Raw genomic sequence first — 23,947 nt, forward strand, 5'->3', positions numbered from 1 at the left:
TAAGTATATTCAATGTTTCAGAATAAATGGCACTTGAATACTTATTATTATTTAATTATAAAACACTAAGGAGTCAAAGTAAATGTTACTTGGTGAAACATTATTAAAGGTGGGAAGAGTGTTCAGGAAGGATTTGCAGGTAAGAGGGAGGATGCTTAATTTCTCCTATGCCCACTCATTCTTGCCAGCATAATTCTTCAGTTTGTACCTTAACTGGGTTCTCTTCTATTATTAGAGCGTAGCTGGAAACCTTTTACAGTGGTACCTCAGGTTACATACGCTTCAGGTTACAGACTCCAATAACCCAGAAATAGTGCTTCAGGTTAAGAACTTTGCTTCAGGATGAGAACAGAAATCGTGCTCCGGCGGCGCGGCGGCAGCAGAAGGCCCCATTAGCTAAAGCTGTGCTTCAGGTTAAGAACAGTTTCAGGTTAAGTACGGACCTCCGCAATGAATTACTGTATTTTTCGCTCTATAAGACGCACCAGACCACAAGACACACCTAGTTTTTGGAGGAGGAAAACAAGAAAACAAATATTCTGAATCTCAGAAGCCAGAACAGCAAGAGGGATCGCTGTGCAGTGAAAGCAGCAATCCCTCTTGCTGTTCTGGCTTCTGGGATAGCTGCGCAGCCTGCATTCGCTCCATAAGACGCACACACATTTCCCCTTACTTTTTAGGAGGGAAAAAGTGAGTCTTATAGAGCAAAAAATACGGTAAGTACTTAACCTGAGGTACCACTGTAATAATTTATATGGGAGAATTGGAGGGTTGGAGATGGTTAACCATGACCCATCTGCCTGCTGCTTTTTTTGTACCATATGCATCTCATGTCCTATGTTAGTAGTACAACTAGAGCTGGAAACACAGTCTACCCCCATCCTCTGGTAATGCTTTGTTTGGTCCTGAGCAATGGTACCTTATCAAGTTATTTAATACATATTTTCCTTTCCTCCGTTAGATATGTGTCACAAAGATGTCTACACGGAATTGCCAAGGAATGGATTCTGTGATCAAGCCCTTGGACACAATTCCAGAAGACAAAAAAGTCAGAGTTCAAAGGACACAGAGCACTTTTGATCCATTTGAAAAGCCAAATAATCAAGTGAAGAGGGTCCATTCAGAGAACAATGCCTGCATTAACTTCAAGACTTCATCCACTGGGAAAGAATCTCCTAAAATCAGACGACATTCCAGTCCTAGCTCTGTAAGTCCAGACATGCCATATTTATCTCAACTAAATTCTCCATCCAAGTTCCAAATGTTTTGGTGCTTTTAATAGCCATGTCACTTAAAGCGGTATGCTGAGATTGTGTGTATTTTTAAAAGAGCCATATCTCTCTGCTTTCATTATGTGCAATTTTAGTCTTAGATAAACATGATCCAGATTGGTTCAGTATCATTATATTGTCTTCCATTGAATGAGCTGTGTTCTCAGAAGGTTGTTATCCTTGTTTTACCATCCTCTGAAACGGTTGTGAATTCTATCCGTCTAACATAAAAAGTAGATTGTTTGTTAATACTAGGAAACATCTAGTTTGGGGTGTTTCTTGTTAGTTTAGAAGATTAATAGAGATTTTTTATTAATTACTGTATATACCACAGTTCAAATTTTGGAGTGTGGCGGGCTAGTTTATTTTAAAACTGTATGCTACCTTTTCATCAGAAATATTTCAGAACAAAATTAAAATTAAAAACTTACTATTCTTATCAGAAGCTGGAAATTTTGTTTGGGGAACACTGGATTGGCAACGCTGAACCTTTGTCAAACAGTGCATTATGACCCAGCAAACATTTCTCAAATCACAATACTTTGTGAAATCACGAAGTAGACAAAGCTCTCAGAACATGTTATGCTTTCCCCATGTGGTGTATTATCTTTTTAAAGTAGTGATAAATGAAATGTCATCCTTGCTTATGACTGGTGTGCCAGCAGTTGTCCCTGAGGTGTCCTGCCAAATTATTGTGTATGAAAATGACATTTTATTTCCCACTATTGCATAAATCTCTAGTAATGTGACCTTTGAGGTAAAGAATACAAATTCCAGAAAAATGAAAATGGTATCTATTTACTTACAGGTTACTAGTCAGTTAATAATAGAATATTTTCATTTTCTTGCTGAAAGAAAAAAGTGTTTAAGGTTGACTAGTATCACTAGAGACTTTTCAGAGAGTTGTTTCTGAGCCACATTGGATAAAGGTGCCTTCACTCTCTTGCCTAAATAGCCTTTCTGTCTAGAAAAGACATCAATTTACAAATGTCCTTAGTGTTTATTCCAGACATCACAATGTTACTGTGATATGCAAGATAGTTTGTATTTTGCACACAGTCAAAGCCAAACAGGTGATCCCATGTACTTAACTCTTCAGTTGACCAGCTGTAAAAAAAAGGCTTGCATGAATAGAACACAAAAGGTTGAATTTATTTGTCCTTTATTTTCAGATTTTCTTTTTATTGCTGTGAAATTAGTTCTCTTGAGGACACAAGATCTTCAGTATTGATACTGAAATTCTTCTACAGAGGCACTGTGAGCGTGTTTATTGCTCCATGGATAATTTTATATTGAGATTTAATATCCTGTGGACATGTCATATCCCTAGACACAATTTCAGAACTAGATATTTTAAGCATAACATTAGAATCCTGTTACTTTATGAAAAATGAATATGAATCTAAGAGCATGTACAAATATAACCGGTAGAAGTATTTTTTTTTCACAACAAAGCATTGCTTTTCCAAACTAGGAGAGGGTAAAACCCATAAGTGGCAACTGCATTTACACAAAGTAAAACTGATGGAATTTTACTGACTTTTTGTACGCCCAAAGTGATGTGATAGTCTTATTTTTTAAATTCCTGTTGAATGATTGAGGGTGGATTTTAATTAGTTTGACTAACAATGTAGTACCAGGAAATTGTATTCTGAATTAATATGTGGGAAGGGAAGTTGGCAATGTCTCTGTAGGTCTAGGCTCCCCACCCGCTAGTCATGTATGTAACCAAGAAATGATCTGTATGTTGCACTAGCTATAGAGATGCCAATCCAATCTACCAAAGTTCCAATGCTCTTTTTTAGTGCTGTGACAAAAAAAATTTCTGCATTTTTTTTACCATTCGCCATTAGTTAATGAGAGAAAAAAATATTACTAATGGGAAGAGAAAGCTTCAGCAAATTATCCAGAAGTTATCTGGGCCTAAGGATTTCTTCACAGGGAGTCCAACCCCATCCAGAACGGATACTCCCCAACTCCTGGACATGTCAGTCATTCACTCAAAAAGTCTTTGACAGTTTTCAGATGTGGGGGGTTATTGTGTTGGTTTTACTAGTCGTAATAGTTTAAGCATATCTAATTATTTTATGTGTGTGTGTGTGTGATTGGACAGACTAAAAGTAAATATTTAGGCTTTAAAGGTGGGACTTTGATGTAAGGGCCTCTGTGCAGGACCAGAAAACCCGTTAACAAGGCTCATATTTTTATTTGCAATTAAAACAAATAGTAGTTTGTAATTATTTTGTGTTACTTGTTACAGCCTTCTTAGTTGGAAAACTTTATGTATTTGTATTTAACAGCTGAGGGATGCAGGTGGCGCTGTGGGTTAAAGCCTCAGCGCCTAGGACTTGCCGATCGAAAGGTTGGCGGTTTGAATCCCTGCGGCGGGGTGCGCTCCCGCTGCTCGGTCCCAGCGCCTGCCAACCTAGCAGTTCGAAAGCACCTCCGGGTGCAAGTAGATAAATAGGGACCGCTTACCAGCGGGAAGGTAAACGGCGTTTCCGTGTGCGGCTCTGGCTTGCCAGAGCAGCGATGTCACGCTGGCCACGTGACCCGGAAGTGTCTCCGGACAGCGCTGGCCCTTGGCCTCTTAAGTGAGATGGGCGCACAACCCCAGAGTCTGTCAAGACTGGCCCGTACGGGCAGGGGTACCTTTACCTTTACCTTTACCTTTATTTAACAGTTGTGTCTCTAACTTTGGACACTGACATTTATCTGAGAATTTTGCAGGAAACTAGGTTTCTTCAACCACTGGGGAAACTGACTAATTTCTCATAAGGCTGTATGGAAAATACTTAAGATGTAGACAAAAGATTAATTGAAGAGAAATTAATGGTTCCATTTTTGGAATCTAAGCAGGAATGCCCTCCCCTTGAACTTTGGAGGCTGCTGAAATATATCCATGTCAGAAGGCGGAGGGATGCAACGTTTTCAGTCAGATTGTTTTGTCAAATAAATTTTTATTAGTTTTCCAATATTTTCAGTCAGATTCTTGCCTGTGATAGAGAACAGCCTCTGCATGCATGGCTCTTCCCTCTTTCAAATTTGGAACTGTTTTTAAAATATCTTACTGCTAAACAAACAAGCTTTTCCTACCTCCAACCCGCTCATTTTATGATCTCCCTGGCTGTTAAGTTATTTTCTGAAGTGAAAGGTAAAGAGATGGGCACTTCTTTAAAAGGCTTATTATGTGCTCTAATTTTAGAGTAGAAAATAAATAATAGTGTTAGTTGTAGAGATGCACGGGCACTTAAATGTTGCCTTTGTTGACAAAATAAATAGGAGCGGAGGCCCATATCTTTACAGTTGTCCTTCGTGAACTTTACACAGTGAAGTAAGCCATTTAAAAACATTTCTAAATGTTTTTAATGATACGTAAATAAAATTAAATGTGCATTTAAGCTGACGCAAGGCACATGTGGGGTTTGGGGTTTGTTTGTTTTTTTAATTCATTGTTTTTAAAAAGGCTTCCTGAGGTGGTGTTATTTTACCCTCTTAAGGTGTTCTAATCTGTTCTTTGAAAAGGTTAAAAATACCCCAGAGGCTGTTTCTGAGGTAAAGTGCATAGGTGCGGGGGGGGGGGGGGGGAGGGGAGTTTACACACAAGTGTTGTCTCCTTTGTAATGGGAAACACCCCTCATGAATTCTCAGGACATGAAGCTCCCCCTCAGCCCTTCTGTTTCAGAAGAGGTATGTGATTCAAGGGCAGGGGAATCATCCACCATCTTGAGTTCTGTAGCAGAGGGACCAGATGCCATTTTCAGCGAGGTGTCTGAACCCTCTGTTGGAAAACCTGAGGAATGCAGTAAAGAAATCAGCGTAAGTCTATAATACATAAATAAGACCCAGCCTTTTCCTGGTCATTTGAAGTAACTGCTGTTCTTTCGTCCTTTAATTCAAATTACAACCACTCATTCAGAAGCCTTGCATATCCTACAAGCATGGATTGAGATATTGGGGGGGGGGGTAATAATTTTTGCACCCTCTACAGCCACCTTTAAAAAATGAGAGTTGATCAAATCTTGCATGTGTCTCCTTCTGGGTTCTTCATAACAGTATACAGTGCTTTGTAGAAGGGCTAAGTATATTGGGTGCTGAATAGTGAATTCCACAGGTCCTTAGGCCTGTTTTCCTATTTATATATATGTACCTGTCTGAAAAAGTTGCATCAGGGATTATTATTATTATTATTATTTGCTGTATTGAATAATGTGAAGATCAAAACAGGGATTGCTTGATAAATAATATATACAAATGGTCAAACATATACAAATGGTCATGGGAATTAAGTAGTTAATTAATCAGTTAACAGTTTAAAAAGTTTGAGAAACTTTTGACTAACTGGTTAACATTTTCAGCTGTCAACTTTTTGACGTATACTAGCGAAAAATTACAAGCAAAGTATTTGGTTGAAAATTAAAATCTGGCTTTCACAGAATTTTCCTTTCACGGTCGTTTTCTAGCGCTCTGGAACAACATTGTTATTTTCAAACTCTAATACTTGTTTATGAGAAAGGTAGTGATGTTTGTTTTTATGAGATACCATGAGGTTCCATGAGATTCAAGCTGGTGTTTCAGGGCAGCCAATAGTAGAGAAAAAAGCAGAACAGGAGTGGGAGCCATTTCTGCTACTAAATTGTTAGCTCCCATAAAATATTTGAGCAAATAAAGCAGACTTAATTTTCAAATGTATATAAACCTCTGATTTATGTCAGTGGAATTTCGTGATAAAGATTATTTCAGAATTCTGGACATTTTGGAGTAGTGCTACGATTCCTGAGATTCGTCATCATTGCAAAGCAAAATACATACATAGTGGTATTTGTTGAAATAAATGTGTGTTTTAAGAAATGTTTGCTAAAATACCCCTTTGCATACTATAAAAGTGCTCTTTTTAGAGTTGATCTGCCAGTGAAAATTGATCCTTAAAAAAAATGTACTGTGTCCTTCTGGTACAGGCAGCCTAGTCCTCAAAAGCATCTCCTGCCCCTAGTGATTCTGTGTCTTAATGGAAAAGAAACCCACTCACTGCATTTGGGGAAAAAATAATGCTGTTGGGCAAATTCAACATGCTTCATGCATTACTCATGAATCAGCTTAACTTTTAGCTAGTTATTCTCTTTTTAGAACTTTTAGCTAGTTGAAAGTAGCAATTTTTAATTTACAGGTTAACTCAAATTAATCTAGGGAGTAACCATTGAGGAACCTTGTTATCTTTGGTTCATATTTAAATCCTGGATTATGAGTACAAGATGAGATGATCATGCTGTAACAAACATTTCTGTTATTAAAACTAAAGGGCTAAATGTCATTAGCCACAAATGACATAGTGACTACCAGGCAACCCTGTGCCCTGTTCACAGGGTTGCCACTGGTTCTCAAATCCAGCATTGAGACTCACAGTGTTCAGTAGCTAATTGGCATGTGGAACAGGACCTTAAAGAAAAATATTGAGTACTTTTCCAGTATTCTGTAGCTGTTGCTAACAGTCACTGTATTTCTTAGAACTAGTCTAATATGAGTAATTTCAGTGATAGACAAATAATAAATATTTAGTTGAACAAGCCAGCGTGCTTAGCAATTGGCCAGAGTTATTTGTAAACCAGAATACCTATTTCATATACAGTGCTAATCCAGGATTATTTGAAATGTATCCCAGGACAGAAAATAATGTAAAATGTACAAAAATGTTATGTTTTTATCTCCTCGAAAGGACATGTAAAGTGAGAGGGATAGTAGGGAGACCCAAAGGCTAATTTTAGATGCATGGGGTGGTGTATTCATCTAGTCAATTAAGAGGAAAAGACAATCATATCAAAAGTCCAGTGTTTCATGATGTTTTTCTTTGACAACCAGGAGTTGCTATATTGGTTAAGATTATGTTTTACTTTAAAAGGGTGAGGCCAAGACGGAGAAGTATGGTTTGAAGATGAAAGCAAGCAAACTAGGAGTTCACCGGCAACCAATGCCCAAGCGCCCACAGAAACCTAGATTTGACCCTGGTTTTTATGCCCACATCTTTCTAGCCTGGGAAGCAAAATGTATTATTGCAGTAGAAGAACACATTGCAGTCCTTCAAAAGCACTTCAGGAGAGTGCAGAGCAGGGCTGCTAAACCTTAGGAAGGAAATACGGCCTAGGGCAAAGTTGAGTGGCTTGGACCATAGGTTCCCTTCCCCAACTTGTCAAGAAACATTTGAAATAAATGTTTAGAAATCAATTCATGCTCAAAAACTTGGCTTTGATTCCCCATCCCGTTAATGTATCAAAGCTTTTCGCAATGTTCTGGTTGCCTTGAGAACGAAGGACTTCATTGTTATATGCCAAGGACAATGATAAGTTCCATCTAAATATGAGCACTCCAGATGATCAATGCTGATTTTAACAGTATCTCTGGAGATATTGGAAAGTGTTAGTTCATACAGTATGAAATTTGGATTTGCTGCCTACTGAGCAAGTTTATAGCATTTACATATACATTGCTAAATGGCTTGTGACCCAACTATCCGATGGAGTGCTTGTCCCTGTACCAGCTAACCCAGACATAGAGGTCAGCGGAGTGGGCCCTAGACAGTGATCTATCAACAGGGATGGGTTTCTGTAGTGGTGCCTGATTGTGGTATTCCCTTCCCCTGGTGGAGTGGTTGGTTTCTTATTTTGTTGGGCTTCTGGTGCCAGATAAAAACACATCTGTCATCAAGACCTTTGGAGGAGCTGATTAGACTACTCAGGGCCTGGAGTACAGGGATTATTGTGTCTGCTGATGTGCTTCTGTTTGTTTCCCTTTTTTCACATTTTGGTTTTACTGTTTGAAATGGTTAATTTATTTGTATTTTATAATTGTAAACTGGGACACACCCAGATGAACAGTGGTTTAGAAGTTCAATTAATAATAAAAAAATTACTTTGGTTATGCTGTCTAGTGAATAAAGCATGCTCAATTGGACATCTTGGTACAGCTGTTCTTTAATCTCATCTTTACAGAAATTCTGCAACAAATCCAAATTTCATTCTTCTGCATGGGCTAAGTCTTTCTGACAACTCCACTGATATAGGAATACTGTTGAAATAGGCAGTGACCATCTGGAGCGCTGAGTGATATTTAAATGGATATCGTTAGACATTGCCCTTGGTACCTGACAATGTCAGGCATTATATATCCAAAGTATAATCTCATTAGTTTTGGTAATAACAGTTGTTCTTCATAGGGTTGGCTCAACACAGTTAATGGTAGTGTGTGAGTGCTGAAAATTTTATCTCTCCGTTTCTTTTCTTACTTAGCCAACAAGTCCCAAGTTTGGAAAAGCAGACTCTTATGAAAAACTGGAAAAACTGGGAGAAGGCTCATATGCCACAGTATATAAAGGGAAAAGCAAGTAAGTACATTTTTATCATGTACATTTACATACTTGTGATGCAGACCAGCTGCTTCATAAACAATTCCACTATTTTAAAATAAAATATATTGTGAGGTAGGAGTAGTAAGTAACCATTTTGAATTGTTTTTTAGATTGAACTTTAAATCTAGTGTTTTTAGTATGTAGAGAGAATGAAGAAGAGTATTCGATACAAGCCTCTTCCCATTTCCCATTATTGTTGTGCTAAGTGTAGGATATTACTAAGTGCAGTAATGCCAAAAGAGCAATATTGGCAGGCCTGTGACCTACAGTTATGTTTTGGAAGAAAATGCTTTTAGTTTTTTTGAACCATTTATATAACACTTTCAGTTCCAGTTGTGTTGTAGTATTGGTTTCTGGCTGCAGCCCATTATTTTTCATAACTAAGAGGTTATACACAAAGTAAATTTTCAAGAGAAAAGCCAATTATTAGAAAAGTTTTATGTTAATGTTACTTTATCATAGTGAGGTGGTAGGTGTGCATCTGCCCATGTATGTCATGTATATACATATGTGGGCCCATTTCATGCAGCTGTTTGCCCACTCACCCAAAAAGAAGGAAAACTTTGTAAAAAAATGTGTCTGCACATGTCCAACTATCGGCACGTAGGGCATGCCTCAGTCTTACTTGGTGGGTGTTCTCATCTGCTTGCTTGAAATCAGACCACATGCTAAATTGCAACATGCCTTTCCAAAGCCTTTCAGACCCATAAAACATAAAGGGAGGAAGCACAGCTCCAGCATGTTTTTTACATATGGCTTCTCTTGTCAGCCTGAAGTCAATAAAGAAACAGCATGGTTCTTTCCTTTTTAAATAAAAGGTTGCAAGTCAGTGTAAGCCTTTCCTCAGCTGAAGCTGGTGGAGCTGGAGAAGTGAAGGTCCTAGACAAGAATATATGGGGACAGAGACTGGTTGTGGGGGAACAGAGGAGGAAGGCCATGGAAGTTAAGGATAAAGAATATGTGTTTCATTTGATAGGAAGCTTTGGGAAAAGCATTGTCTGGTCTGAATTAATAGGGTGATGAAAGCTTTTTGTATCAGAGTTCTGGATAGAAGTAAGAAGACAAGAATAGACATAAGAGGAAAATACTGTAGTAATCAGGGTGGGCGATGTAACATTTCAACTATACACATCTTTTGTCTTGATTATATTAATTAGTCCAAAAGATTATAAGAACTGTTATTCTTCTCAGGTTCTTTCCACTATAGTGGCCCTACAAACAATGGCTATTTAATAATCAAATGCTCAAGAGGTACGCATCAAGTAAACCAGTCTGGATGGTGTCTGCTTATTAAACTTCTATCCCACCCTCCCGAAGGAGCCGAGGGTGGCAATCAAGGCAACAAAACAAAGCAATTGAAAATAAAGAAATCTAAAACATTTTTTAAAAAAATTAAGAACATCCAAAAACATGGAAAAAACTATTGGGAAATACTGATCAGATTACATTCCAAATAAATGTACTAGCAGATTTTAATAGGCTGTGTAGTTCATTTTCAGCATCTCAAATTATCCTTTATTGGCTGTAAGGAAATACTGTGATCGCCACATCTGCACGTTTCACAAAGCATGAGGGGATTTAGAATTGCATCAGTAGAAACAGCTGGAAAAGCAAAATCATACCAATATTGCTTTTAACTGAATCAGTTTGTTTTCAACTATCTGAAAACCTGATTGAATAACTATTCACCCCACACCCCCCAAAGGTATTTTAAAAATCTTAACAAAATTATTAGGTCAGTTCTTAATTCGTAATGATCGGTCATATAAATAATAACAAAGGTCAGTCCTCAAGTTATCCATGATCAGTTGAATCTTGAAGCCTCTCTCAAATTACAGCAAAATTGTTCTATCCAAAAAGCTATGGGGAGGTGAATCATATAGCAGAGATACTCAGTGTTGTGAAGTAACCCAAAATTATTTAGAACTTATCAATCACAACTCACAGAAACATTGACAACTAGGGAGCAAGCATGTCAGCACATTTCACCCAAAAATAAAAAAAACTGCTTATAAGGGCACCTGCAAATTTTGCTTCATAAATTTCTTTTTATGAGGACTAGATAGACCTACAATTTAAAAAATGAAAGCTCAGAATGTGGGGCGAATGAAATTCATTAGTTCATTACTCTAACTGTGTAAAGCATTTTATTGAATGCTATAATTTGGGATAAATACCTGAGATAAAGATTTGATAAGTTGAATATTTCAAAGCTGCTAGTATTTTGCTTTTATGGGTGGCAGAAGGTGGACCAGAGAAATAGGATGTTCTGTACATAGAAAAACCTATTATTGAAATGTGCTAAACCTAATTTTGTTTGTGTAATGTTTTGTTTGCATTACTCCAGGGTAAATGGAAAGTTGGTGGCGCTAAAGGTGATTAGACTTCAAGAGGAGGAAGGCACTCCCTTTACAGCCATCAGGGAAGGTACACTTGTTTCTTTATTTACTGCTCTTGGTTTTCTCTTCCTCCTTTGTAATTGCAACATACATCTTTTCAGCTTCTTGTTGCTGGAAAACCTTGGGTTTCTCAAATTATATGGTTATGTTTCTTGTAGGAGGAGGATTGCTACTTAAAAACCAAAAGCACCCTGTTGTGTGGGAGTTGACATGAAATAAAACAAATCTGTGCTTCTTCATTGCTAGCTTATATAAGAACTGGTATCAGGTGTACATGACAGTATGTATGCATTTGCGGAGGTGCAGAAATGCCAGTGGGAGTTCACATTGTTGGTTAAGAGAATTGCTTGCTGTGAAGTAGCACCCTAACTGAGAATAAATTTCACTTGGCTGCAGTCCATTAATAGCTCATATGTTAAGTCACACAAAAGTACTGGAAAATATATAGAAGTGCAAGTTTCAAGAAGCAACCTCTGAAGTAGTGTGTATTGCTAGTTAGAAGATTAAAATTTGTGTTTAGAGGGTTTTACCATACATGTTCAGGACATGTGTCTCTAACCATGTCTATAAGATACATCCCTGTGCTTGGGAAGTAAGTCCTTCTAGAACAGGAACGCTTGAGGGAATTTAGCTCAAATGTTGCTTTAGGGGTAGGGGTGGGGAACCTTTTTGGAGCACTTTGAAGTCCTGACTTTGACACTGAAAGTACCATGTATGCCTGAATCAGCAGGCTTCAAGCTCTACCATCTATCCCCTGTGTAGAGCTGAAGCCTACTTTCTACATTCATTGGATGCATGAGGGTTGTGCACCCAATCCGGCAGGCTTTGGTTCTGCTGCTGAACATTTTGGCACAATAAGCAAATATTGTACCTTAAAAATAGATTTATGTGTTGTGTTCTGAATCAGCAACATTCCTTCTAGGGCTCAATTTTCAGTCTGATTTGCATAGTCAGTTTGATAGCTTAATAGAAGTGTTGTTGTTGTTTAGTTGTTCAGTCGTGTCCGACTCTTCGTGACCCCATGGACCAGAGCACGCCAGGCACTCCTGTTTTCCACTGCCTCCCGCAGTTTGGTCAAACTCATGTTCGTAGCTTCGAGAACACTGTCCTCTATCGTCCCCTTCTCCTTGTGCCCTCCATCTTTCCCAACATCAGGGTCTTTTCCAGAGAGTCTTCTCTTCTCATGAGGTGGCCAAAGTATTGGAGCCTCAGCTTCATGATCTGTCCTTCCAGTGATCACTCAGGGCTAATTTCCTTAAGAATGGATGCGTTTGATCTTCTTGCAGTCCATGGGACTCTCAAGAGTCTCCTCCAGCACCATAATCCAAAAGCATCCATTCTTTGGCAATCAGCCTTCTTTATGGTCCAGCTCTCACTTCCATACATCACTACTGGGAAAACCATGGCTTTAACTATACGGACCTTTGTTGGCATGGTGATGTCTCTGCTTTTTAAGATGCTGTCTAGGTTTGCCATCACCTTTCTCCCAAGAAGCGGGCGTATTTTAATTTCGTGACTGCTGTCACCATCTGCAGTGATCATAGAGCCTAAAAAAGTAAAATCTCTCACTGCCTCCATTTCTTCCTCTTCTGTTTGCCAGGTGATGGGACCAGTGGCCATGATCTTTGTTTTTTTGATGTTGAGCTTCAGACCATATTTTGCACTCTCCTCTTTTATGCTCATTAAAAGGTTCTTTAATTCCTCCTCACTTTCTGCCATCAAGGTTGTGTCATCTGCATATCTGAGGTTGTTGATATTTCTTCCGGTGATCTTGGGATTCATCCAGCCCAGCCTTTCGCATGATGAATTCTGCATATAAGTTAAATAAGCAGGGAGACAATATACAGCCTTGCCGTACTCCTTTCCCAATTTTGAACCAATCAGTTGTTCCATATCCAGTTCTAACTGTAGCTTCTTGTCCCACATAGAGATTTCTCAGGAGACAGATAAGGTGATCAGGAACTCCTATTTCTTTAAGAACTTGCCATAGTTTGCTGTGGTCGACACAGTCAAAGGCTTTTGCATAGTCAATGAAGCAGAAGTAGATGTCTTTCTGGAACTCTCTAGCTTTCGCCATAATCCAACACATGGATCACTGACTTGCCGTGGTGAAGGGGCTTGAATAACTCAGAGAAGCTATGAGCTATGCCGTGCAGGGCCACCCAAGTTGGACAGGTCATAGTGGAGAATTTTGACCAAACGTGATCCACCTGGAGCAGGAACTGGCAAGCCACTCCAGTATCCCTGCCAAGAAAACTCCATGGACAAAGACAACAGGCAATAGAAGTAGTAGTCGTTTTTTGAATAGTAGGGTGCTCCACCAGTAAGCATGTGTCTGTAAATTAAGATACATTAAAAAGGTCTTACTGCTTGGTGGCTTCCAGGACAGACATAATGTTCAGGATGTCAACATTGATTTAGTATTCTTTTTTGACCCAAAGATTAACCCAAAGATTTTTTTCAGCTCAATTTCAGCTGAACGCGATCTTAATTCTGACCAGCATTTTTTTTATGTTAGAATTCTAATTTGCACCCCCCCTTAAAAAAAAAGCAAAACACACACATACTTGTGAATAGTCTTGTATAGGATGGGCTGTAAATTGCTTTGAGTTCATGTGGACATACTCCCAAGTAAGTGGATATAAAATATATCCACTTATAAAAATGTATATAAAAATGTAGCCTTAAATGGCTTCAGTAGATATATTTTGTTTTACAACCCTAGAAGTTCAGCCTCTTTAGGGCTTTTGTATACTAAAAGCTAAGTATCAGTATTTGTTTCCCACACTTGTTTTACAAGCTTTCTGACTCTTTCTCGCCAAAGTTCAGACAGCAAAAAGTTGCTGCAGGCTAAATAGCTATAGTTCAATAAACTTTTCATGTTGTCTGACAAAAAAACCCAACAGCACTTGTAAGCTGAAGCTTTGAGTGGAGAATAAGAAAAACTTAATGAACAATTGCCCACTCAGAATTTCAGTGCCATCATTAGCATGATGATACAAATCTCCTGGAAGAGTAGGGATACTAAAATTATCTTTTTCTTTTTCATCAAATTTTTAATCAGCTTCCTCATACTTTCAGGATTCTTTTCCCAACCTATTTGCCGTTATCTCTCCAGAGACAAAATGCAGAATGAAAAAATGCAGTACATGATAATTATCTATGTTCTTGTAAAAATGTTTCTTTCTCAGCCTTAGATAATTCAAAACTAAATTCCACATTGTATAAACTCTGGGTAGAAAACACACCAAGCATAACCTGGAAATTTCCAAAATATCCTTTCTAAGAACATATATAATTAATCACCAGTCAAAGAGGTTCTTACATATTAACATGCTAAAAATCTAAACACATTTCCTGGGATACTATAACAGTGTTCAATAGATATATTCTGTCACCAATGCGACACAAATGTCAGTCACAATGAGGATAAATGATGGGGATGCAGATGAAAATAGTTTGTTGAAATTGTATCTGTTACTTAATAGCAATTATTTGTTTCAAAAGGCAGTCACAGCTTAAAATAAGATGGAGTTGCATAAAATTAAATATAACTTAGCTATTTTCAGTTTCCCTTTGCTCAAACATAAAACTGGTGGGTGTTGCTTTTGCATGGCTTCATAGTTAGGCTTGGAATTACTGCCTTGTTTGTTTTCCCATTAAAATTTTGCACCACTATATAACTAGATCCAAACATCTATAGTTTTAACCTTTTTATTCAGATGTATTGTTCATGCCCATGATTGGTGCAATTTATTCTAGATGAACACATTATTATTATTATTATTAAAAACACATTAAAATGTAGCCACCTTGAGGTGGCCAGTGGTTAAGAAAGTTCAAAAAGTGATCTGGATGAGGGCTCTACCTCAGTAAGGCAGTTAGAACCAGTTGTACCTGTTGCCACCTCACTAAGTATCCAGGGAGTGAGGTTCCTATGGTAGCCAATCCACGTAGGTGACCAGATCAGAGGTGGAGGTGTCAGAAGATTGGACTCCAGTCCCATCTCCAAGGACTTGTCACTGCAAGTGTGAACAGACCCAGCCCCTGCTGTAGGAGCACTTGCTTGCAAACTCAATCAGAAGGGGCACATCACATATTCAGACAATGTCTTTGCTTAAGCCAATCCATGTATCCTAGATTTTGCATTTTGAACGTGTCACATGTGTTTTGAGCTGATGCAGAGATTGCATGGTGAATTAGTAAAAAAAAACTTGCAGGATTTCTTGAAAGGAGATTCTGAGTCTTTTGTCCAAGGATGTGAGCCAGGACATGTGCTAAGAGTCTTACCCATAGTGTGAGAACTTTGTTGTTTAGTATTTTAAAAAATCACAAACATTGCCTAGAAAAAAATGGTTGCTTTCTGGTTCATTTTTCAAACTTCGGATTTTGTCTTCTGTGTATTCTCCAAGTTTGTTTTCTTTAGTGTCCTCTTTTCTTAGGCATGTATTTTATTTATCAAAGCCTTTGGCAGAACTAAAAATTACTTATCTTTTTCTTCATGGATTTTGAGTTGTGTAGTTGCTTTAAACACACATTAATGGTGTTTATTATCCGCTTATATAGAGCATTTTTATCCCACTCTTCAACAAAAGGGCTCACGAAAGTGATGTATATATAATCATTTACAACAAGACAGCCTCTGTCCACAGACTCACAATCTAAGTCATGACACAAAAGGGAAAAAAGGATGGGAAGGAAGAGGACAATAGAAAACTTAGTTGCCAGTTTTTGAAGTAAAATACTGTACTTCTTATAATAACCATTTGGAATAGAAAATATTCAGGAACTGGAGGAGCTCTAAGGAGTCTTTCAGTAGAACTGATGGAATGGTCCCGTTCCCATATATCCCATAACTGCAGCCAAATTGAATGGCAACCCCCCTCAAATAATAATATGGTTAATGATAATAATGTTGTAGTACTGGAAGGGATGCAAAACAAACATTGCTCAGGAATTGCCTTTGGCTTGCTTTTGGCATATTCAGCCCTTTTGCCTTCTACACTTCACATGTTATTTGGCATTCAATGTTGCTAAAATGTAGGTAACCTCCAGAATATAGACTTAGATATAATAGCATAATCCTTATTGAGCGATAACGATTCCTTCAGAAGCACAGAGAAAATTGGTATTCAGCGTAGTTTTACTCAGAGTAGTTTTACTCAATTGAAATTAAGAAGAATAAATTAGTTCCATTAATTTTAGTGGGTCTGCTTGGTTGAATACCACCCAATATGTTAGTGTAATACTGTCTTTGGAATGATTGCATGAACCTGGGTAATCCAAACTTGATGCAAGACTAATTTGTTTCCTCTAACTAAGCTCCTAATTCTTGTTACAGTTCTGTGTGTAATGTGCTGTGACCTTACTGTCAAACTGCATTCATTAAGATGAAGAAGATAAGCTTTTGAAGTTGTATGAGCTTTGATTTGATGATAAGATGTGCAGTGCAAAAGTGGGAAATGCTTTTCTCTAAAAGGACAGCTGGGGTAGAGGGGAAAATTTGGATTTTTGCCAGACTATCTTTCCATAGTTTCATTACTTTTGCAAGTGAATATTGACTTGGCTATTATTGACAATTGTAACTGCAACATGTGTTGGTGGGGGTGGGGAGCAAGGGAGAACATGTGAACCTCCCACTTAGAGTGATGTTTAGTATGGATAAATTGACTTCTTGCCCTTTGCTGTAACTTCTTTATTCCTCTGTTTCCTCTAGCTATCCTAACATCTAATAGCTGAAATTGTACAATATTGAAATAAACAACGACTTATCGTCCTATAGAAACATGCATCTAGATTCTAGACAAACAATAAGGGCATTCATCCCAATGTTAGATTCTTGCATCATATGCTAGAATGCTTGCTCAAAACTCTTTGGGAATTGAATTAAAATGAAGCCATCTGTTTATCTTTACATTTGCTGCAAGAACAAAAACGCCATGTCAGATTAGCATTACATAACAAGTTTGCTAATGGGGTATACGTGTTTGTGCTGTTTTTAAACTTTGTTAAAAATAATTTATCCAGTAATATTGTATTTTACATAGCGTAGCTGTGCCTATTAAGTTGGTTTCTGTACTGCTTGTGCTTTCCAGTTTATTTCACTCTTGTTTTTTATGTGATGGAAAATATCTACTTCTACCTGTCAGCTGCAGCAGCTACCTCTGACAGAAAACTCTTGCTAAATCAGCTCATTTATAGCTTCAAAACCTAATGGGTTTGCCTCTTGAATGATTTGTGCTGAAGTTTTTCACTTGGTTTCTGAACCAGAATACCATTGGCTTGTTGTTGTTTTTGATGCAGTGAAGTTAAGAAGTAGAGCAGTGGGTCGTCAGCATATTCCTGACAACATACTCCAAAACTCTGACCCCACTCAGGAGCTTCATGTAGATATTAAGCAGCATAGAGGATTAAATCAAACCCTGAGGAACACAGCATTGAAGTCTCCATGGGGCTGAAGTGCACACCCCAAGCATCACCCTCTGGAAACAATAATCCAAGTAAAACCAGAATCACTGCAAAGTAGTTCCAGCCACCCCCAACTCTGACAGTCACTCCAGAAGAGTGAAGTGGAAGTACTGGTAACCATAGGAGAAAGTGATCCTGTTCTCTTGGGGTTTGCTATACAAGAGGTAAGGGGAAGCTGAGTGTAGTCAGACATGCGCTCTAGACTTGAAGAAGGTTGATTTCAAAAAGCTTAAGGAGCTACTGGGTGAGATTCCATGGTTAGAAATACTCAAAGAAAAAGGAGTCTGAGTTCACCCCATCCCCAACCACAATGTGGATATAATAATACTGACTTGCTTGACTATATGGAATACAGATTACCCAATAATATGCTTAGAATAATTTGAAGCACTATATAAATGCTTCATTTGCATTTGTATTGATGTTGGGTTCTTTTTATAGTTGTAATCTTTTGTGTGTGGCTAGCACTGAGTTTATATGGTGGAGGGCTTCCAGTAACTAATATAGATACCTAAAGTGATGAGGATAGATAATAAAAGATCAGGGGAAAGAAAGCCAGTAGACAGGCATCAGAGTGTGATGTGCTCAGTATGTTTAAGTTTTAATGACCTGTTTGAGGTTATAGAGAGAAAATAACGATCACCAAGAAGAGGTAAGGGCCTGAGGTGATACTTTAACAGTGAAGAATAGAAAACTCATAAATAGGAAAGCATGCAGTTATGTTAAGCCTGTTGCCTGCTTTCTATTGAACATTTACTGGATTGATTTTATTGTACATCATTAGAAGTGGTGTGTGTGTGTGTGTGTGTGTGTGTGTGTGTGCGTGTATGTATATGTATGGTTGGCATCCGTCTGTATCAGCAGACAATGGAAGACTGTGCCTTTGGGAGTGAAGCCTGCTGTGGCTGTAGAGATTGATAAGGGAGAGACATGTTTTGTTGTATCAGAGGCAGATGAAGACATCTGATTGTGCTGATGTGTGTGTGTTTCATAAACACACACACACACACACACCTCTCATGTCAAACTATATTATTAATCCATCCCTCAGTATGAGACCTTCTGGAAATAATATATAGGAACATAGGAAGCTGCCTTAGACCACTGGTCCAGCTAGCTCAGTATCTGCTGCACTGACTGGCATATGAAAGCAGCAAAAGCATTTCCCCCCTTCCCCTTCCCCTTTATATAGCTGTTGATTCTATCTTGTAATGTAAACATCGCTCTAGAAATTTTGACTTAAAGGATGGCCCTATCTTGAGCTAGGGGACAAAGTATATAAAAGAACAAAAACCAGAAAAGTATTACTTGGATATGACTGTACATTATTGTCTTTGGATATACATTTATATTATGAGGGATGTTGTTCGTTTTCTGATGTATGTGTGAGTTGACAAGTTACCACTGGCATTTCGGCTTCTGTAGTGACACATGGCTTGTCATGTCACATTGGTTAAATATACTATATTTTAGGAATATTAAATGTGCACATTAAATATGCATTACAGTGTGAGTATTAAATATAGATTACAGAGAAAAATAAAATATGTGCAAAACCTTTTACAGGTTTAATAGGAAAAGGTTTTTCTGTTACTTTTCCATAGACTTAATATAATTTTTATGTGAAGTGACTGATTTGGATAATCCAGTGTTAAAACACTGAATAAAGTACTTGCATTCTTAAGGGTTAATATAGCAAACTGAATCAACTGATGGTATGCAGGGCAGATAATATTACATTAACATGTTAAACTTGTTCTAATAATACACATTAATTTATTTGAAAAATTTATTCACACAGGAGAAAAAAGCTAGAAAGAACAACATTTTCCCTTTTTTATACTTTACTCATGGGGTAGGGGGGAAGGTGAAATGCAACTCTATAATTCTGTGTGGGTTCAGGTGAAATAAGTATACTGTAGGTTGTATGTGGAGACAGATTATGCGTCATTCAGAGCACCTACAAAATATTACTAGTATTGAAATCATTTTTGGGTGACTTTATTGGTTAACTATATTTTCCTTTAATTATGCCTTTTTTCTTTCAGCTTCTCTTTTGAAGGGCCTAAAACATTCTAATATTGTGCTGCTTCATGATATTATTCACACAAAGGAAACATTGACACTGGTATTTGAGTTTGTGGTAAGTTAACATTTTTATGTACTGTGATCTAAACCAGGGCCTCAAAAAGCAAAATGGGTGCCATTTAGTTAAAAAATACTCAGATTATTTAAATAATAGTCCCTTGCTGCCCATTGAGAGAGACTAGAATGTAATCTAGTGCGTTGAGTCTGGAAACCTGTGAGCCTGTCTAAATCTTGCTCCCAGTCCATCATTAAGTTTGGTCAGCTAGGATGTGGACCAGACCTTTTTAAGATCTAATTTTCAGTTCAATTGGATAAAACAGACACAAATAGTATAACGGACAAAAATTCAAAGATGAAAAACAAAACTATAAAATAGGCGCATAAAATGAGTAGTTGCATATGACTTTAAATAACAAAGTTCAGACTTACTAACTTTATCAGATCATCAAGTTGCAGATTTGCCAGGCTTGTCTTGAAAATGATACTAGCTATTGCTTTTGATTGTCTGCAAACATTGTATACATGAATATCGCTTCAGTGTATGTTATGAATTGTGTTAGGGCCCATGAGAAGCCAAAAGGCAGGATGTAAATATTTTAAGTATACTGTTACAGAAGTATTGACAATAGCAGACATTATTGTAATGTTATTGATTCTTCAGTAATTTTTGATAAGTGATAGCTTGCCAAATGATTATAGACCATTTTTATTTGAGCTTATTGGGCTCATGGCTATTGTAAGACTTAAAAGGGGATGGAAGGGAAGCAGTATACAGGATTAAATTCTCCCCAAGTGACTTTTGTTTCACCTGGCAGCTTGTATTTTAATAAGCAGTGTCAGAAAAAGTCTGAGGAATGTAATTTATACTTCATAGCATATACTCTCTAACTTGCATTTCAGCTATTAATTAAAACTTCAATTTGCACAATGTAATGATCTAATTTTGTGTGGAAAATTGCTTTGTGAAGTCTTGGATCTGAACTCCTAATTAATCATTCTGCGTTTTCCTAAGACAAACATATGGTATTTGTGTAGAACCACTTCAGCATTTAACTGGTGTATTGTAGAATGTACAGTCACAATTAACCCCAAATTTCTACAGATTGAGTTCAGGATATTATAAGAAGCAAATGAATCTCAAATAGGGTTGGTTTTTAGATAGTATGTTATGAAAAGTCCATTTACCTTGCCTATTTACATATAAATGATACATTTTAATAATACGGTTATTTCTCTGTAAAACAACTGGTGCAGAACAGTTGCAAGAATGACACTGGAGACATTGACATAGCTAAATGCTTTTGTCTAATGTATAAATAAATGGGAATTTTACTGTTATTTAATTTCAAACTGAGTAACCAATGACAAGTCATAGCTTTTAATCTTATGTAACAGTAAACACATTTTGCATAACTTTTAAATGAATAAAATGTCTTGCCTTATGTCACTGTATATCTTTTGGACAGCCAAAAAGTAATAATGATTGCAGAATTATCCATTGGTGCAATGCAAATGCAAATGCCTCTTGCTGGCTTCCATCCTTTGCTCATGTTTTGCTGGTAGAACAGTGAGCATTCATTTTCTCTAGAAAAGTACACACACTGGAAGCCCTGGGTAGGCAGAAGGATGAAGAGGCAACATTTCTCTGAGACAGGAGCATTCAAAAAAGCATTTTCTGTAGCAAAGACATGTTCGTAGCTACAACATCTCTTTGCATATGGCCTTTCTGCCTGTAATCAAAGGGAGACAAGCTGAGCTATACCAGGGAAAACTGATGCCTTTTTCTCCCTTACTGATTTCTCTTCCCTGATTTTTGGCCTCTCTGAACTATCCTTTAGCTGGAAAACTGTAGTGACAAATAAAAAAGAAATGTAAAATTTTCCCACATGCTGATATAACTTATGTGAGGAAACAAACAAAAAACCCTGACTATATCTCCCCATCCTCTGTAAAACTCTTTTGAATTATAGTACTTAAAATATTTTAGCCAGGATCCTGAACAAAGAGGATCTACTTAAATCTCACTGAAGACAATGGGCTAGTTTGTATGTTGGCATTATGAGTTACTTTTGGGTTTACATGTTACCCATTCTCTTGTGCTGCCACTGACTTCTGATTTTATGACAAATCACAGTTTGCTGTTGGACCTGGGCAAGACAGATTATAGTTTTTGTAAACTAGCCTTGTAAGAAAGGCCACAAATACTAGGAAAACAATAAAAAGGATGGAGTAGAAATAAAGGAAATTATTTATTGTACAAAGCATTTTGGACCACTCTGGTCCTTTATCATGGAAAGCTACAATTTAGAAATATATATAATTACAAATCTGAATATGACTTAAACTCTTCATAAAACAATATGTTAACACCATGAAGCATTCCAAAAGCAAGTTTAGAAAAAATACACCTGTCAAATGAAAGTATGAATGTTTAAACATTTTAAAGTTCTCATGGATTAACCACTGTAAATACTTGTATATACAAGTTACGAAGATGGGTTACTTAACTAGATATATAGAAGTTCAGTATTTTGTGGTACCATCTCCTCTTTCATTGTACTATACCAACAACTAAAACCAGATTTATCTTTCAACCCATCCTGTTTCAAACAGTTGTGTCTTAAGATTAGGTCTTAGAAGACACACAAAAACAGTGTGTTGCTTTGAATCATTTGGAGAGGCATTCCTTAGATAATTTGGCAAAGAATACAATTGCTACTAAACTGGCAGACAAAGTTGAGGCCATCGTGCTGGCATTTTGGATTATGAAAAAGTGGTGATAAGGATACAAATATTACAGTTCACATGATAAGAATCCTGTTCACGATATACAATGAGAAATTAGATTTCTGTTGGAAGAAGGTTTTGCCTTAGGTTATTTAATTCAGAGAGAACACGATTCTCTGTAGAACAAGGGCCCCCTATACTGCACCATTCTATATACTTCTTAATACCTGCTGCACAGGAGATCTGTAGTTTCAGTATGTAATTCAACTTTAGAACCACTTTCTAAGAATGGAAGATTCTTTTTGGCTCCATTTGTGGTCCAGTTGAAATCCTATATTAGAGATTTCATGGATTTAATAATAAACATGAAAATTTGAAATAATCAGCTCAAATTATCTGTTAGTGACTTTGGATGTTGCTGCACTGATGAGGATAATTTTATTGTTTATATGCCACTCATCTGACTGGGTTGCCACAGCCACTATGGGCGGCTTCCAACAAATTATAAAACCAAAGTAAAACATCAAATATTAAAAACTTCCCTATATAGGGCTGTCTTCAGATGTCTTCTAAAAGTCAGATAGTTGTTTATTTCCTTGACATCTAATGGAAGGGCGTTCCACAGGGCGGGCGTGACTAATGAGAATGATCTCAGAGCTGGATCTCAGTGTCTGGGCTGAACATTTGGTGTGGAAACGTTCCTTCAGATATACAGAGCGAGCAATGTAGAGCAAGTTTTAGATTTGCAAGAAAATAAATTTACTACCCCATTATATTGTAGCCCTTACAGAATTAGTTCTCTCTAGAAATTACTTGCCTTCCATCAGAAATATTACTGGCAGGAGTCAGGCACATACCCAGTTGGAAAGGTTGACCCAGGGGTGTGGGTGTGTGCAAAAATCACGCCTCTCCACTCTGACACTGAGTGGCTATTAGCCTGTCTGCACATGCCCCAGACCACTCCTCCACACAGTGGTGGTTGAGGCACGCCAGCTCCTCTGGGTTCCTCAGCAGACGAATCCAGTTGCTGGCATGGGCCATGACAGCAGCCTGCAGGGGCCTCTCCCCAGTCTGCCAGCGGTACTATTAGAAGTGTGAGTTCTCCACCCACCAGCTGGGCTCTGAGGGAAGAAAGACTGAGAGAGTGGGTAAAAGTTGCAAGAGGAAAAAGGAAGGAATGGGAGGAAGGAGGCAGAAGGGAAAGCAGCGAGCAGAGGGAGGGAAGAAGGCAGGCAGGCAGACGGATTGACAGAGGAGAAAGAGGATGAGGTGGCTGTGGTGGAAGTCACTGGCAGAGTGCGAAAGGCAACAAAAAGCAAGTTTCTGGTGTCTCCTGGCTTTGGAGGTGCTGATACATCTCCTTTCCAAGGGTTCAAGGAAACCTAGGTACGCCTTCAGGGATTAGGCCTAGGGCTGTCCATTGCAACAGAACTGGCTAATATGTAAGTGGGACAATTGAGAAAAATAAGGAAGTGGGCTTAGAGGGGACAGTACAGAAATGAGTTTTTTTATATCACCTTTTTAATACCTCAGAAGTATACCTTGTAAAAAGATTTAACAAGTTTTTCAAAATTGGTAGCATAAGGCAATGTAAC

General features: G+C 37.8%; 1 protein-coding gene across 5 annotated transcripts in view; it reads left to right on the top strand.

Moving 5' to 3' along the window:
* CDK14 (cyclin dependent kinase 14) overlaps positions 1 to 23,947 on the top strand; it is a 233,697-nt gene that overhangs the window by 76,789 nt on the left and 132,961 nt on the right. For 4 of the 5 annotated variants that reach the window (XM_079948352.1, XM_079948351.1, XM_079948354.1 and 1 more), the window contains 4 exons: positions 962 to 1,207; positions 8,552 to 8,646; positions 11,018 to 11,097; positions 19,586 to 19,680. In XM_079948352.1, coding sequence (XP_079804478.1) covers positions 962 to 1,207; positions 8,552 to 8,646; positions 11,018 to 11,097; positions 19,586 to 19,680 — 516 coding nt within the window. Of the gene's footprint in view, positions 1 to 961; positions 1,208 to 4,922; positions 5,091 to 8,551; positions 8,647 to 11,017; positions 11,098 to 19,585; positions 19,681 to 23,947 lie in introns of those variants that run through there. The other variant, XM_079948355.1, reaches the window with a different exon arrangement.

This window comes from Podarcis cretensis (genome assembly GCF_951804945.1).
Source record: "Podarcis cretensis genome assembly, chromosome: 12".
Lineage (NCBI taxonomy): Eukaryota > Metazoa > Chordata > Lepidosauria > Squamata > Lacertidae > Podarcis > Podarcis cretensis.